Genomic DNA, 16,846 nt, shown 5'->3' with positions numbered 1-16,846 from the left:
CATTGACTGTGCCAATGAGTTCAACTGGGCTTATTCTGTTTAAAAATCAGAATGAGCAGAACACTAAGTTATTTCTGTTGGTTATTATTATTATTATTACTATTATTATTATTTTGCTAGCTACTACTATGCAAAATTGGTTCCTTCCCTTTATTAACAGAGTTTGCCCATCAAATTCTGAACAAATTGGTTCAGGAAACAAAATACTGTACTACATGTTTCTAGAATCAGAGTCAGTTTTAGTCTTGTGATTGATTTTGGATATTTATAAAATGAACAAACCAACCAACCATAATTGATCTGAACTCTGTTTCCTTGCCAATAAAATGAAAGTTACTAGCAGATAGTATATAGTTTCCACAGGTAATGTGAAAGGGACTTAGGACAAGCCAGTGATAATTGTGCTCATTTGTAAAGCACTTACCAGAAAGGATCTGGTTAGAACTTGCATACATCTAATTGCACAAAATCATTCACGTTGTTGAAATAGACCGTGTTTCAGAGTAGTTAATCAAAATTGTGACAGGGTCACGGAGAGCACTCAGAAAACAATCATGACAGATTCTATAGAAGAGAAAAAAAAAAACAGGTTTGATGCAGAGAAACCAAGAAGAAAGAGGGGAAAAACAGTAAAGGAAAAGAAAAAAGAAAGACAGCCACTCATTTCCTACCATGCACATCCCATTTCCAAGGCATGATGAATCCACCTTCACTACCTCAACAACCAAATATCCTGAGTTACTCCTTGCTCATTTTAAAAAGTGAGTATTAGATTTGGACACTTTGGCATCATTAAAAAAAAAATGTCGTCATGAATCAGAATCCTTTAGGCTTTTATCCTCAGAACCAACAATTGGGTCTAGGTCATTGACCTAGGTATGGACACTGTTGCCAGTCCCGACTTTCACATTAAGCTGTTCACTAAGCATTCTTGGTAGAGCTGGCTGAGTCTGACTCCAACATCATCTGATAAAGTAACAGGACAACGCAGAGCAGAACACTCCTCTTCTATCGTAGGCTCGCCTAAGCTGCAGCAGACCCCAGCCTAAACACCTTTACCTTACCCCTCTTTACCTTTGTATTTTCCTGGAGCATTGAAACAATTGAAACATCCAGCTTCTTCATTGACATCCCAGTTGGTCTGAAAGTCATGTTCAAACAGCTCTTCTAAGGGTTTCTAGAATAAACATCTCAACACCAGTTTGGACAGTATCTGTTTTTCCTATTTTGAGGGGCTTATATTTTGCCTGGTAAAGTCAAAGCTAAAAGCAATTGGTCTGATGGGAGACATCACCCAAGAGTGTAAGGCACAGGAAGAAGAAATAATGAGGCTGGCATGCTGATCTTTCTCAGAGTGACCCTCTCTTTGGACTTTCCCCCACCTTTATCCAATTGTACATGGCTTGTGGGCTTCCAAATGACTTTATTTCCTTTTTGCCCAATAGAAAGTTTAGGCAAACACCTCCCTTAGGTATTGTGAAAGACTACCTGTCAAATTAAGATGAATAAAAATAAAAGAACACTGGGAACTTCTTTTGGGGCTTCGCTTGGGTTTTGTTGACACTTAGGGCACAAACATCAGGAAGGGACATGGTTAAAACACTCTGTGAAATTGCTTCATCATGTGACCTGTCCCTCACGATCTCAAGATGGGGCCTTTGGCTTGAGCATGTTGATAACGTATTAGCATATCAAGATGTCATCTTACTTCTGACTGGATTTCAACGAGATTCAAGAACATAAGGGATGTTCAATTAAAAAATGGCTCTTGTTAATAGATAAACCAGAGCCTAACATTTCTGATAGAGAAAAGCCCTTTCTAACCCTAGTACTAGTAGTACTTTGCTAAGTTTCTTCTGCTTGCTCTTTCCCATTCACCCTCTCCAGCCGTAGGCTTCTATTTTGAAAGATGCTCTGGTCTAGGTTATATGTGTTCATCTGAATTTGTGCTCTCTCTCATTCCGTGTGACATATGGAAGGGAATTTATGGAGAGCTATTGCAAATATCCACAGATTCTGTAAATATGTACCAATGAAAATTTAACAGCTATCTCAAATGTGTGTGGGACTTTATAAATTGGCACAGGAGCTAAGCAGATAGCTAAAGCTAAGTAAAATAAATTTCCAGTCATCTGGCCCCTTTTAGAATTCTACTTGGGAATTGTCTTTGTAATAGAACAATCTTCTCATGGAAAAGATACAGTCCTTATGCAATCTGAGGCATGAGGGGTAGAGCTACACAAAGCGGAGCTAGCAATCAAATCTACTCCAATGCTATGACCAATCTATCACTTACTCCGCAATGTTTTAATTGCTATTATTCTGTTCTGACTACTAAGGAATGCCAGTTTATGATGTGATTAGTGACCAAAGCATGAACCACGTGTGTTACTCAGTGGTAATCTGGAGCAAGCTACATTTTTCTTTCCATATGAATGATGTCCTTCAGAACAAGCAGTGCAGCTCTGACATGGAGATATCTTAGATTGATTTTAAAGGTTAAAAACAGGTTAATTACATGAGAGAAATTACCCAAAGCATAGAGATGTCATCCTATGTGATACCTTGTTCTCTGCCACAGTAGACTCTACAGAGTGCTGGGGAGCAGCTAACATCTAAGGTGGAGGGCCAATGACATCACACACATTAGAGCTCTGGGACAGGACCGAGACACACACAAACAATGGCCATGACCAAGTCACTATGCAGCAGTTCAGTCTTCGGCGACTGGAGGGATGTATTCGTGTACAGAATTTTCAACAAAGTTTTTATAACAAACAGTTTCTGTCAGAAGTTTATTTTATTGGTAAAATATTAAATAATATACAGAATTAAAAACTGCACTTACACTTCTGAGAAGAAATAAATCTTGGACAAATTATATGCTTGTTCCTGAGATTGGCTAAGTTTATTCCAGTAGCTGTGCACTCAGACAGTACAAACCTTTATAATATAACCCTTTCACAAAGTATTACAAAGTTTCTGCAGCTTCTTGAGTTGTACACGCACACACACACACATCCACACATGCACATACAACACTCACACACAGATACACAGGACCCACGCACACGCACAGAGCGTGGATGTGTGTGAATTAAAAACAAAGAAAACGCAAGTCCCGCATTTCAGTCTGCAGTGATAAAACTGTTCAGTGGAGGTCTCCCAATCAGTACGCAGCAGAGTGCCAGCTCACACAGCTGCAGACTGCTGCAGTATTTCCACAGTAAACCCCATTTTCTGAGGTATTTGAGCCTTAAAAAAAAAACAACAACAAAGACAAAAACAAAACCCCCTACATTACACTGAGCAAACCTGACATACAAGGTCTGGAATTTTAATTTTACAGATATTTATATATATATTTCTTTTTAAACAATAGTTTTTATTTCCCCAAATTATTAGTTTGAAAAAATGAGGTTTACTGGTTTGATTTTTTTTTCTTTTTTCTTCTAAAAAAAAAAATCAAAGTATTCTAGAAACTGTCAAGCAATTAGTCCTTAAAATAGTCTAATTACCTTTGGTATTGTTAAAGAAAAAAAAGTTAAGTAGCCAAGACACATACTGTACAAATGCAGTAAATGCCTTCAAAAGAAATGCCAAAGAAATGTTACTTTTAAACAAAACATGTATTTACATTACAGCAGTTTTATCACGGGAACAAAGGTACTAAAAAAAAGAAAAAGAAAACAGCAAACTACATATAAATATGGATGATACAAAAGATATTTCTCAAACTGCATGAAAGCAGGTCTGCTTCAAATATTTAAAATTTTTTCTTCAACAGGTAATATGGATTGAAACCTGACCTAAGTGCTTTGATATTTATTTTCCAGAAGGAAGAAAAATAAAAACATTAAATATTAGTTCTTTAACTTAAGAACATTAGGTAAGAGTGGGAGAAAAAAAATTCAGTCTGTTCAGATTTCTGCTTCAGGATATACTTCTCACTCATGATTTCAAAGGTTATTTAGGCTAAAGGAAGCTTCCAGGAAGTCAGAAACGTCATGTGTTTCTACAGTTACTAATTTTTGATAGTGGTTTTCATCCTTGTTTGTTATGTCCTTTGACATGCTAAATTTCCAACGGTTCTTTTTTAAAGAAGAAATGTCAGGAAAAGAAAAAAATTACCATAGTTTTTAAGACTTCAAGAGGGGTATTGCACTTTTCTGGATAGCAGAAGTAACCCTTCTGAAACGGCAAATGACACACAGTCTCAAAGGCTGGACCGTTTGAGCAAGCATGGGGCCTCGAGACCCCTTCCGAGCCTGGAATATTACTGCAGAACTTTTAAAGCACTCATCCTCTTAATTGGAAGAAACTTAAGACTCTTTGCTTTACATTTTTATCTTCTTTCTAAGCATTTTGTTTTGTTTTGCAGGGCGGGGGGGGGGGGGTAGCTATTCTTTATAACTTGTATTTTAGAAGAAAGCCAAACAATTTTAAACTCCAAGCGTAAAGGAACCAGACATAGCCTCTGACTATAGAGTCTCAGGAGCCAGGTTAGGGGCCTCATACTTGAGAATGAGGCAAAGTAAGGACTCTACAGCTTCCCGTCTCAACCCAACCACACATTAAAAATATAGAACTACACGTGAATATAAAAATACACCAGCAGATTATACAGCTAAGAGAAACTACCGGGAAAAAATTAAGACTTAATGAATCAGAAGTTCAGAGCGGACCTCCTCTTCCAACTATGAGGAGCGTCAAGAATCCAGAGACAATGGAGGAAGGACTGTGAACAGTGTGGAGACAAAGGTGTGAGAGGAAGTTACAACTGAAGAGGTAAAAAGCCAACTTTGTCATACAGAAGGGCACGTGATCGATGTACAAAATTTCAAGTGCTCCACCATCACAACTTTTTTAGATCACAGTTTCATAATTTGAACAACTTTTTAAAAAGAACAAAACAACTACAACAACAAAAAAATATAGCAAACCCTAGATTCCTTCTCTGGTTACAGTGACAGTATATTCCTTTTAAAATCCATTTCCAGTAAATGAAACTCAGCGATCACCTAGTAAGTGCATAGTAGGGTATTCAGTGACCTCCATCTGTCCAAGCTTTCCTTGTTATGTGTTAGGTGAGGTAAACTGAAGGCCTGATTCACTCTGCAAACTGGCTTATTTGTACCTACTGGACGTTTCTATTCTGTCCTTAATGTGGCTTAGCATATGACTTCTACATTTTCATATTAATTCATAATATAAAAGTCATCTTAGGAAACTAGTTGTTTACGTACCACTGTTTATATGGGATAAAGGTGAATTTATGACAAATTTGTACAGAACATATACAAATGGAGTACTGTGGGAAAAAGACATCATAAATAGAAGTAAGAACTCCTTTCTAAGAGTGCATGTGAAAAAATACCCACAAACTCACAGTACAGCAAGAGAAAACAAAACCCCTAGAAATAGGTTACATAAAAACCTTGTGGAAATCCCAAAATTTTAATAAATGTAAAAATATTCAATGTGTCATTAATTTGGCCTAAGAATATACTATGACAGAAGGAAACACTAGCATATCACAGCTTCTTGGTCACGTGATGTCTACTTTATACAACCAGCAGCTCATTTTTTTTAAAAAGCTGTCATAGTCGAAGACACCCTCACAAGTGACAGACAACCTCCGGACGAAATATCCGAGAGGACACTTTGGAGAAGAGCAATGTGACGTGAGTGCTGAGTTTTGTTTTGTTCAAGGGAAACAATGGTCTGCATTTCCACATTATTTCATAAAACAACCACTCGTTAGAAGACAGAGGATCCAGGACTAGAGTTAACACTAGTCAAGGAGAAAAGAAAATGCAAAACAATACTGTATTATTGACTCCAAATTCTACGAAGAAACCCTGTGTGACGCAAAACCTATTCTTCCTCAAGAATAAAGCAAAACACACAGCATAATTCAGTTTGCTGCTGACATGACTCTGCTTTCCTTTTTCCTCTATCATATAATAATGTTCAGAAATATTATTAAGCTAAAAAGATTAAAATCTGGTTTCAAAGTTTCCTGTCACTTTTGCCAGCTCAGCTGAAAGTCTGGAAATTCTTTTAGCAGTTATTCTTATCATTATTATTTTTGCTAAGAACACAAAGGTGAATTAGAGAGTACTTAAATTTCATGTGATTTTTTTTTTTTTTTTAAAAAATACACAGTAAAAGTGTGGTACAGCTAAAACAGCTAACCAACACTCTCAATGCATTTTTAAAAGGCACCAATATAAAATTGTATAAGTATTTAATACATTAAATTCAGGATTTAAGAGACCAGTTACTGTATATTTTAATTATTTTGCAGAAACTGGAAGACTAAAATATTTATAAAATAATTTTTATATATACAAAGCTTAAATTTACCCCTCGCTTTTTTTCCCTTTTGAATATGGGGAGCTTTTACTGTAGAATACATACAGGCAGCCCTTGTTAAAATAACACATGAACTTCAACTGGAGATGACCACAAACCTACAATTTTATTATAAATGAATAATTCAAGGCTGAAAAAAACTGTGTAGCCAGGCATCCTCGATAGTCCTGAATCTAGGGGCAGGCAGCTTTCCTGGTCTAGGTCCGCCTCCTCTACTAATCTTTCTACCATAACTTACCATTTTGGAGATAAGATGAAGTAAGACATGGGAAGCACGAAGTCAAAATATGAAACACACAAAAGTCAAGGTCTTGTGAGATGTGTAACGGTGCCACCAAAAGCACAAATACAAGACAAAGTTGCTAAATCATTTCCTGCCTTTTCTTCCTCTCAAAAAAAAAAAAAAAAGCTATATTTCTTCAATATTTCACCAGTCAACTTAATATCTTCTCATTTTTTTCCTCCCTGGATGTAGATAATGGAGACTTGGGATAGAAATTGCCACTAGCCCTAAAGATACACTGACAATTTCAGGATTTCTTAGTACAACCTGGTCAAGTCGACCTAAGTGCTGATGTATTAACCGTACTTTTAACTCTAAGGTTTGGAACACATCTGGGGGATGCTATCTGCTTCTTTTCATGACTCCTCATTCAAAGAATGTGCAACACACATGGCCTGCCAACTGTAATGTATTCCAACAGGCACGTGTACGTATGCACGCCAGCCGGCTAGGTTACTTCATCCTAAATAATCAGCCCTCATTTTCCCCATTTGATTCAGAAGATTCTAAACGGAATGTTGGACTGGTGTTTCGTGCCTCTCTCTGCTTGCTGTTCCGGCCACTGTTCTAAAAAGCCTAGGTGACAGCAATTCATCACTATTACAGAGAGACGGCGTGTTTCTCCAGGAAGAACTGGGGACAAAAAAAAATTCCGGGCAAAATGAGGACAGAGTCATCTGATAAATTTCTGCCCAACTGGAAAACAGAGGATAACCCATTTTCATCCCCCTCAAAATATGCTCTCAATTGTAAAATCTCACCTAAATCAACAGGGCTTGTAACTGTTAGGCAAATTTGATTTATTTGGTATCTGGCTCTCCCACTTAGTGTTAGGTGCTACACGTCACATATAGTCTTTGGTGAAAAGTCATCGAGAGTCCTTCAGACAGCACTTTGTCCACAAAATTCACTGTAACCCACAAATGTTGAATTCACCTTGATCTCTTTTGTCCCTGTCACACCTGAGCCATCTATGTCTTTTTCTGTCCCTTGTGTCATGCATCTTACAAAAAAAAAAAAAAAAAAAAAGCTAGTGTGTATGTCCAGCAAATATACCATCACAGCTAACTCCCTTAAATAAATCAGGTTTTCCAGTAAGATGGAATTGGAAAAGTAGAGAGTATGTTAGTAACCATCTTCATAGGGGGAGTACACAAATCTTTATGTACACCTAAACTCAGTTTAATCCTAGTGCAGGGAGATACATGATCATTAATACAGTAGGTATGAGGAGAGAGAATGAAGAAGATTGATAAAGGATGCCAGCAGAAATTCAGACAGCCAAAATTATGAACACATTGACAGGCATCCAAATGCTTTGTTAAATTGCAGTTTTAAAACACAAAATCATGAGCCTTAACACTATTCGTCTCATTCAAACATAAATGCCATTTCCATCATGATTTCAGAGTGTGCCGGGAAAGTGGGGGGGGGGGTAAGGGAGTCTTGACTAGACGCTTTATCCCTGAGTAAACTGTGTTTTCACAAATTACCAGGGGATGAAAAAAAAATCAAAAAATGGAAAACCCCATGGTTGGCATTCGCTTTCTCTCTGTTTGGGTTCATTTTCTTACATGTAAAGGAACCATTTGGACATTTCTCCAGAAATAACTAAGGTAAGCATTAGTAAAAGAGGTAAGTCAGAACTTTTTCTACCGAGCACTAGCTATGTTAGAGCTAGGAAGTTCCTTAAGTGAACAGATGGAAATCTGCAAAGCGAGTTAGGAGAACACTGCTCATCCGTGGGTAGTTCTTGAGTCTTGACACTGTCCACGTCACTCTGCAGTTACGTGGTTTCAGCATCCTATTCTAAGGTAGGCCCTCGGAGCAGCTATTTGTCACTGTTCAGCAGACCTTCAGCATTTACAAATGGCTGTCAGAGAATCCAGTCATGGTCAGGCTTGCTTTCCTCAAAGACAAGCAGCACGTTATGACTGCCAAAAGCATTCTGCCAGATGACTTGAGAATAGTGTGCTCCAGCCCCACCCACAAATGCCAGTGCACTCTCCAGAGAGGAAGCCAAGCACCCACAGAGATCAACTTCAAACCTGCCCATGAAATATGGAAGTACATGACTTGTGCAAACAAAGAGAAGACAGAAAATTCTCTACCAATGGATTGAGATTCATGTCTGACAAGAACTTAACAGAACTGATTTTTTAAAAAAAAAATTTTTTTTTAAGTGCAGGTCCTTCCCCTGAAGACTGTCACATTTTCAACTCCAAGAAGGGTAAAAGAAAACTTGGTTGCTCTTTTGTTGGACCTGCAGTGTGATCTTCTGGTTGCAAAGAAGTTCCCTTTCCTCTGCAGCAAAGGTAGTAACTGTTATTACTGAAGAAGTAGTGGAATAAATAGCCCTCGTTAATGGATGACCTTCCAGGGTTCAAATGACCACATTCAGGTCCAATTAGCAGTTGCTCCAAGATTTTGAAAGAAGCAGCCGATAGCCAGGCTTCTTAAGACCTTCTATTCCAAGAGTCAAAGAGGAATGGACTATGGACAGAACACTGAGTGGTCACAGCTTGAAGAAAAATACCAGAAAAGGGTTCTCAGAGTGGGATTTTTCCCCCTACTGTTAGCCTAATTACACTTTTCTGCTGACTGCTTAACACTGTTTAAATGCTGATAAAGTGACGATCGTAAACACACCTTGAGAAACAAATATGTATACTAGGCTGCCATCACAATACAACTTTAAAAAAAAAAAATCTCAAATTGTGAAAAGCAGAATTCTTCCTGGAAATTACTGACTGCCTCTTACCCACTCTTAGACCACATGCTTTTCTGAAAACTACATAAAAATACTATTTGTTACAGGTGTTAAAAGTAAGGCTGCCAGGGTGTCTATAAAATGCCAGTCATCAAAACTATGGAAAAACAGTGCGCAAGTTTAGAAAAATAAGATCAAAGGACCTCAGATGTATCGTAGTGGCCCTTAACTTCCTGTAGTTTAAAAGTTTTACTATATGATACAGTGTAAAACATACTGAATTATAAATTCCGTAGGGGAGGTAAACGTAGAACCCACAACAATTCAACTCATCCTAGGAGTTATTGAAGATAATAATGTGTTTGTGTTCCGTGATCTCTAAGAACAGCAAATAAAATGGGTTTACATTTTGAAACACCTTTGAGAGGAAAATTACTTAGACTGTTTTAAATTGCCCAAGTCCGACCCAGAAAACTCTCACGTTTCCTGCCTTCCATCACAATCCTGAACATCAATGGCAAATCAGAATATTTTAGGTGAATCTCTATGAAACAAATGATTTCCCAAAGCATGACAGGCCTTAATAGGGATGCATGGCAGAAATCAACTGCTTTACACCCACAAAATAAACAAGCCAAGTTATCAGTGAACATCCCATCCCTTTTCTCTCATTTCTTTTTTTTTTTTTTATAATTAGGCAGAGCAAATGACATTTTGTCCACAAAGTAAGAATCATAGACAGTGACGGTATTAAGAAGAAAGTATGTCACCGTCTGAGGGAAAGTGGGACTGTAAGTGCAGTATTTCTTCATGTGCAGTTCTTCAGAGGGGTCCCCTTTGGAATGAAAAGGCCTAGTGGAATGTGTGCTCCCCTCGAACAATGTGTGATGAAAACTCGTAACGGTCCTGGCTTCTGTAGCCACAGATGTTGCATTCCAGTGGGTCCCGGTAGCCATGGCAACCCATGTGAATGGTGTACATGACATGGTCTAGGAAAAGGACTCGGCAGTGCTCACACTTGAAGGCCCTTATCTGTTCTCCTTCTCCATTGAAAACCTTATAGATGTCCTTCAGAGAGCCCTTGGTGGCCTTGGCAGCATCCAAAGCCTTGACATCCTCCTTCATGTAAGCTGGGCTTTGTTTCCTCTTGGGATTTAAGGCAGGGTTTCCTTGGTAGGATTGGTGGTCATCATGGCTGCTTTCTGAGTCAGTAGAATCGAGGCAGCTATTGCTGGGAGAGGCCTCTCTTTCCTGGGGTCGACTCTTTGGTCTGATGAGAGAGATGGGGCCATCCATGTTGTTTTCGTGACTATCCGACGTTTCCCTGCTCATGGGTCTTTCTATCCTGTTCGGATGGTAGACCTGAGAATAAGCTGAGCTTATCACTGGGGCCACCTCGGCGATTGTGCTTGGTGCATGCTGCATCAGAGGGTGAAGGGCCTCAGCTCCAAGGTAGGTGATTGCATTGTTGATGGCTTGGTCCATCATATGAGACTGCATCAGCTCAGCCTCCTTCTCATACGTTAAGTTCATATCAAAATGAATATCTGGGTAGCTGAATCGCATGAGCTTTTCCCCTAAAATTAAAAAAAAAAAAAGGAGGAGGAAGAGAAAAGAAAAAGAAACACAACAAAATTAGTGGATGGATTAAAATATGAGAACGTACAAAGTTAACCAAACACTTCCTCCATTTTACACCAATGGTGCTATTTTACTCTTTAGGTCAAGTGTTTGGGCTCTTTCAATTCTGTCGAGATGCCCAGGGACTGTGGCCATGCCAAAGGAATTTGTCACAAACCATCTGCACTGGCTTTAATGCCATCACAGAAATGCAGCCAGCCTGAAAGCTTTTTATCTTATTTTTAATTTTTATTAAAATGTTCATTTGCAAGGTGCTCAGGATCACAAGAGAAAGAATACATGCCCGGTGAAAATAAATCAGAACCTGTGCCCATTCCTGCATATCTCCAACAGAGTGAACGAACTATGGAGACCGGGCAAGCATACGGAATCTGCTTATGGCCCATGCTGTCTATGCAGCTACATTCTTGAGCAGGGATAATTTCGCTAATTTAACTACTACTTTAGGAAAGAAAAGCTATAGAGTCGATAGAGATCAGGCAGGAGAATGTAAACAATTATTATTCAAGTGGTTTGAAAGCTGTATCGCCTGATAAAAGAAGTGGAATTAAAAGCTACTTAATAATGTATCAAGGATTACTTCGAAAAAATACTTGTTCACAAAGTTGAAAAGTATTTAAGTTTTGTTTCTTGGAAATGGCAACTTTTGACTTTTACACCAGATATGTCCAGATGTGTGACAATGATAACTTTGTATGCCTGTTGTTAATCTCACTGCTTTTTCTTGTTTGAACTATATTGTTTCTCCTTTAATATGGCGCACGCCTTTAATCTCAGCACTCGGGAGGCAGAGCCAGGCAGATCTCTGTGAGTCTCTGTGAGGCCAGCCTGGTCTATAGAGCGAGATTCAGGACAGGCACCAAAACGACATAGAGAAACCTTGTCTTGAAAAAAAATTAAAATCTTCCCCAGTAATTGTATTTCAATACAAGGTCTGAATATTAACCATAAAGCAGTTTGGGGGCTTCAAATAGAAAAAAAAGCAATATTCCTATTTGGCAGAGTAGTTCACCTTTTAACAGTTCTGCCATTAAAAACATGCAGTGCTCATCTAGTTACTTTGAGAAGGAAAACTAACAGATAAAGCTTCTTAAAATAGTATGTGGTTGTATGTTATAGTATGTTGTGTGTAAAGGCCTAATCTGTAGTGATGATAGATTCACATAATGCTAGAAGTGGCAGCATTAAAACATTAGTATTATTTCAGATTTGAAGAAATAGCCTTGCCAAGAGGTGGTGGCTCACACTTTTAATCCCAGCTCTTGGGAGACAGAGGCAGGTAGATTGCTAAATTTGAGGCCAGCCTGGTCTACAGAGTGAGTTCCAGGCTGGCCAAGCCTACAGACAGAAACCTTCATCAAACCCTATATCAAAAAAACAAAACAAAACTAAACTAAAAGAACTAGCCTAAAAGTTGATTGAGGTAATGATGGAGTAATAAAAACAACTGAAGAAAAAAAATCACCTCCTGACATCCAATTTAAGATATTGAGCCAGGTGTGGTGGCAGACACCATTAATCCCAGCATTTAGGAGACAGAAGCAGAGGGATCACTGAGTTCAAGGCCAGCCTGGTCTAGACTATGGCTCTACAGAATTCCAAAACAGCCAGGGCATAAAGAAACCCTGTTTCAGAAAAACAAAACAAAACAAAACAAAACAACAACAACAACAACAAACCAACCAAAAAGCAAAAACAAACAACAAAATGATATTAAACTTTAAAGAATTTCAAAGTTAAGCTAAATAAATCTGACCCATGCTCTCAAAGAGCTTAGAATTTAGAGATGGAGCGCTTAGACTGTATTTTATGCTCAAATAAGAGGTAGATCTAACTTGTATAAGAAGAGTAAAGGAAGCCTTCTGGAAAGACCTCAGGGGGAGAATTGGAGAGCAGACACTGGTTAGTAAAGCATGGAGGTGGAGGAGTTGCAGGCAGAAAGGCTTAGAAGTATGAGGAGATGACTTAGAAATAAGCAATTACATTTCAACATGGCTGAAAGTGGAAACAGATGACTAAAACGAGTCAGAAAACACACAGCAGGAGAGGGAGGGATTTTATCCCGAGAGCACTGCGGCTTGCAGTATTTAAATAGGGAACATGGCCTGATATGATGCTCCTTCAACAAGAGGATTCCCAATGTTGCTGCAGTGAGGTTGGAGAAGTGTAGCGGCGCTACCAACGGGGAAGGGTTCATGGAATGGACAGCGATTTCCCGAATACTGTTACTAGGCCTTAGTGTTTATCTAGACAGAGATCATATGAAAGGGAAGCGTGAAGCTGAGTTTCCAGTCTTGGAAACTGTAGTTCAGTCTTGGAAAATGGAGTGGATGACAGCAAGACAGAAAAAGGAATCGCTTCGGTTTGCGGATCAATACGTGTAACAGGTATATCTGGTAAGTCCTCAGAGGAGGTATCTGGGTGTAAGATACAGAACGGCCTCGGGTGATAGAGGGCAACTCTAGAAGCATGGCAGCTGATAGCATCACTCTGCCAAGGGTAAACTGAAGAAAAGGTCAAGAAGAGTGTTTGGAAAATTCTTTTAAGTCAACAGACAGAGCCAAGCTGGATTCTTACACTTCAGAGCGTATCTAGAAGGCCTCTGGCCCTGCTCCTCATAGAATGAGGATTTTATAATGCCAGAGAATGCAGGCTTCACTTTTTTCTGTACAAGGACCCCAGACATTCTCCAATAGCAGTTTCTGAGTGTCTTTCCAGGTCTGTACCTCCTTTGCTACTGGGAAGCATGTGCCTAGGCCAATCCTTAGAAAGCATCTGATTGTCTCTGTGGAACTTGTATGGACAGGTAGGGGTACTTATGAATGTGTGTGTGTGTGTGTGTGTGTGTGTGTGTGTGTGTGTGAGAGAGAGAGAGAGAGAGAGAGAGAGAGAGAGAGAGAGAGAGAGAGAGAGAGAGAGAGATAGATATTGTGAAAATGCAAAGAAACAAGAATAGGTCTTCCATGGGGCAATTATGTTCTCACTCCCAAGATCTGGTGGGGTACTCTTCAGAATTCTATACAAGTGTACAGTTTTGTGAGGAGAAACAGAGAAGCTGGAAGAAAAGGAGAGAGAGAAATGTTATAGAAACCAAGGGAAGAGTGTTTTTCAGAAGAATTTAAGATTCCAATAGTGGCAGATGCTCTTTAGGATGTCTGTGTAGGACACTGTCTAAAAAGGGCTCACTGGGCTCAGAATCATGCAAATAGGTTGTAGCCTCCAAGAGAATACTTTCAGGGTAGCCTAAACTAGAAAGCCAGGTTGAGGTTGCATGCACTGGAAAATGAGTAGAAGGAAGGAAAGCATGGGAAGGAGGCACTGGGAATTCCACCTTTGGAGAGGAGAAAGCAGGTTCTAGTATACAGATGGAGCCTGGGGGCCGAGCAGAGGTTGTGGTGGAACTTATCAGAATTTCTCATGAAGTGCAGATAGGAAAGGGAGAAAGATAGAAGCAGTGTGAGGACAGGACAGAGAATTCAGGAGCACAAACCCCAGGAAGTAATCTGAATCAGAAAGAGGGATGCTTCTTCCACTGTAAGAGGGGAAAGACGTGAAGTATTTACATGGATGCCTACAGCCCTACGGCACTGGAGATAGAATAGTGAAATCATCTCATTTGCTCCCCAAGACTATAGATAGAAGATCTCCAAGGACAGACATACCAAGTGTGTAGAGAGTAGAGCCATGTGGAAAATGGCCCTGATGGAGAGTGGGAGAGAAGGCTATCCAGGGATATATTAAAGCAATGTCACCCCGTGCTTTGGTTGGGCAGTCTGGTATTTCAGTTCAATTACACATTTACCTGTGGTGGCAGTCATTCACAAGGCTGTAGGAACTTCACCAGAACCACTTACTGGTAGCTCAGACAGAGTGTGGAAAGGATGTTGAGTCTGACTCATGGGGCAGTGAGATGTCACTGGGAGAAGTAGGACAACCAGGCAAGAGAGTCAAGAATACTGCTGGCAGGACAGTCGTAAAAGGGATGAAGCATGAAATCTAAGCTGCATAAAGAAGGGTAGAAGAGACAGACAGACAAGCATAACTTCAGGAATCCCTGCCTGGAGAATGCAGTAGGTCAAACAGCCGGGTTTAACTGAGGGGCAGGTGAAGAGGGGTCCGGCTAAGTTTGAAATGATGAAAATTTCCATTTTAAGAGAAATCATAGAAAGAGTTACTCAACTGATGTAGCTACTGTTTGCTGTATATTACCAGAATGTATTCCAAATTAAGAAAAATCAAGTTTAAATAAAAAATATAATTTTTAAAATATGTATTAAAAAATATTTTTTATAACATTGTAGTTTTATAAAATCCTCTTTTGAGGAATCCCAGCACTTGGAAGGCAGAGGAAGGGGAATCTCTGAGTTCAAGGCCAACCTGATCTACACAGCAAGTTCCAGGTAGCAAAGGGCTAAAAGAAATCCTGTCTCAAAAAAAACAAAACAAAACAAAACAAAACAAACAGAAGAAGGTCGTATTTCTGAGTCAAGGGGAACACAAACTGTGATGGAATAAATTCGGAAGTTAGAAATAATAGTAAACTGTACTTTCCGACTACATTAGCAGTCAGTTAGAATTGAATATTTATCTCACAAACTAATCGTTTTTTAAACTAAATGAAGAGCTAGACATGGTATCTCATGCTTGCAACACTAGCACATAGCAGGCAGAGGCAGAGGGATTGCTGTGAACTTGAGTGCAGTTAAGAGTGAGACATGGTCTAAAAAAAGTACCTACATAAAAACTAAATAAAACGTAAGACAAAATAAATAAATGAACTGCCACCTCTCTTCTGTTCACAGACACCTTTAAAAAGGAACCGGAAGGCTGGGCGGTGGTGGCACACGCCTTTAATCCCAGCACTCGGGAGGCAGAGCAAGGCGGATCTCTGTGAGTTCGAGGCCAGCCTGGTCTACAGAGTGAGATCCAGGACAGGCACCAAAACTACACAGAGAAACCCTGTCTCGAAAAACCAAGAAAACAAAACAAAACAAAACAAAACAAAACAAAACAAAAAAAAAAAAAAAGGAACAGGAAGGAAAGCTGCCACCCTGGGTCACTGAGCACAATCTAGGGTGTTGAACTTCATATAAAGCATAGCTCTTGGGCTCATCCTTTAGCCTGCCTTATAGGTGCTCACTAAATCCCTTCAGTTAGTCTTACTGTGACAAGTGATTTGCTAGTTCTCTACTTCAAATTCAAAAGAAGCCTTCCAAAGGTTTTACTGGAGCAACAGAATTCTCATAGCTTCCTTGAATAACCAAGGAAAAGGCTAGTTTTTAGCCGCCACTGCTTAGTAAGGGTATCCTACCAAGTTCTCTGGTGATAGAATGTGAGAACCTGTTTTAATAGTTTTACCTCTTCTTTAATCATATCACTATCAGAAAAGAGATATTACATATATGAGAAATGATGGTTCTTTAAGAATTCTTTCTACTGAAACTCTCTAATTCATACATCCTTTAAAAAGGGCAAGACCCTCTGTCCTCAGAGATGGCCTAGAACACACAGCATAGATGAAGAGTGATGCCAGCCAACACTGGACAGACCAGAGAACAGCTAAATACTTGGAAATGAAAGGTGAAGTCTACACACATGATTCTTCATCTTTTCAGATCAAAAAATCATAGGCTGGATGAAAAATGAGGATCAAAACACACGGTACAGACCCACGTAAGAAACATTTTAGATGGACACTGCTACATTATTTTTTGAAGACAAAGTTGGGGAACACTTAAAGTGTCTTTTAATTCTAGATCAAATACGCAGAGAATTAATATCAGAAACTAAACAGCCAAAAGAGCTGACACTAATAGAAATGAAAAGATACCACA

At 39.2% G+C, this 16,846-nt stretch overlaps 1 protein-coding gene across 17 annotated transcripts in view; it reads right to left on the bottom strand.

Moving 5' to 3' along the window:
- Positions 1-2,765: 2,765 nt before the first annotated feature.
- Positions 2,766-16,846, bottom strand: part of Ikzf2 (IKAROS family zinc finger 2) — a 158,663-nt gene continuing 144,582 nt past the window's right edge. For all 17 annotated transcript variants that reach the window (XM_042260178.2, XM_076550183.1, XM_076550186.1 and 14 more), the window contains one exon: positions 2,766-10,948. In XM_042260178.2, the coding sequence (XP_042116112.1) occupies positions 10,224-10,948 (725 nt within the window). In that variant the 3' untranslated portion in view covers positions 2,766-10,223. The remainder of the gene's footprint in view (positions 10,949-16,846) is intronic.

This window comes from Peromyscus maniculatus, chromosome 13 (assembly GCF_049852395.1).
Source record: "Peromyscus maniculatus bairdii isolate BWxNUB_F1_BW_parent chromosome 13, HU_Pman_BW_mat_3.1, whole genome shotgun sequence".
Taxonomy (NCBI): domain Eukaryota; kingdom Metazoa; phylum Chordata; class Mammalia; order Rodentia; family Cricetidae; genus Peromyscus; species Peromyscus maniculatus.
The sequence above is the reverse complement of the archived record's forward strand: the minus strand, read 5'-3'. Positions and strand labels throughout refer to the sequence as shown.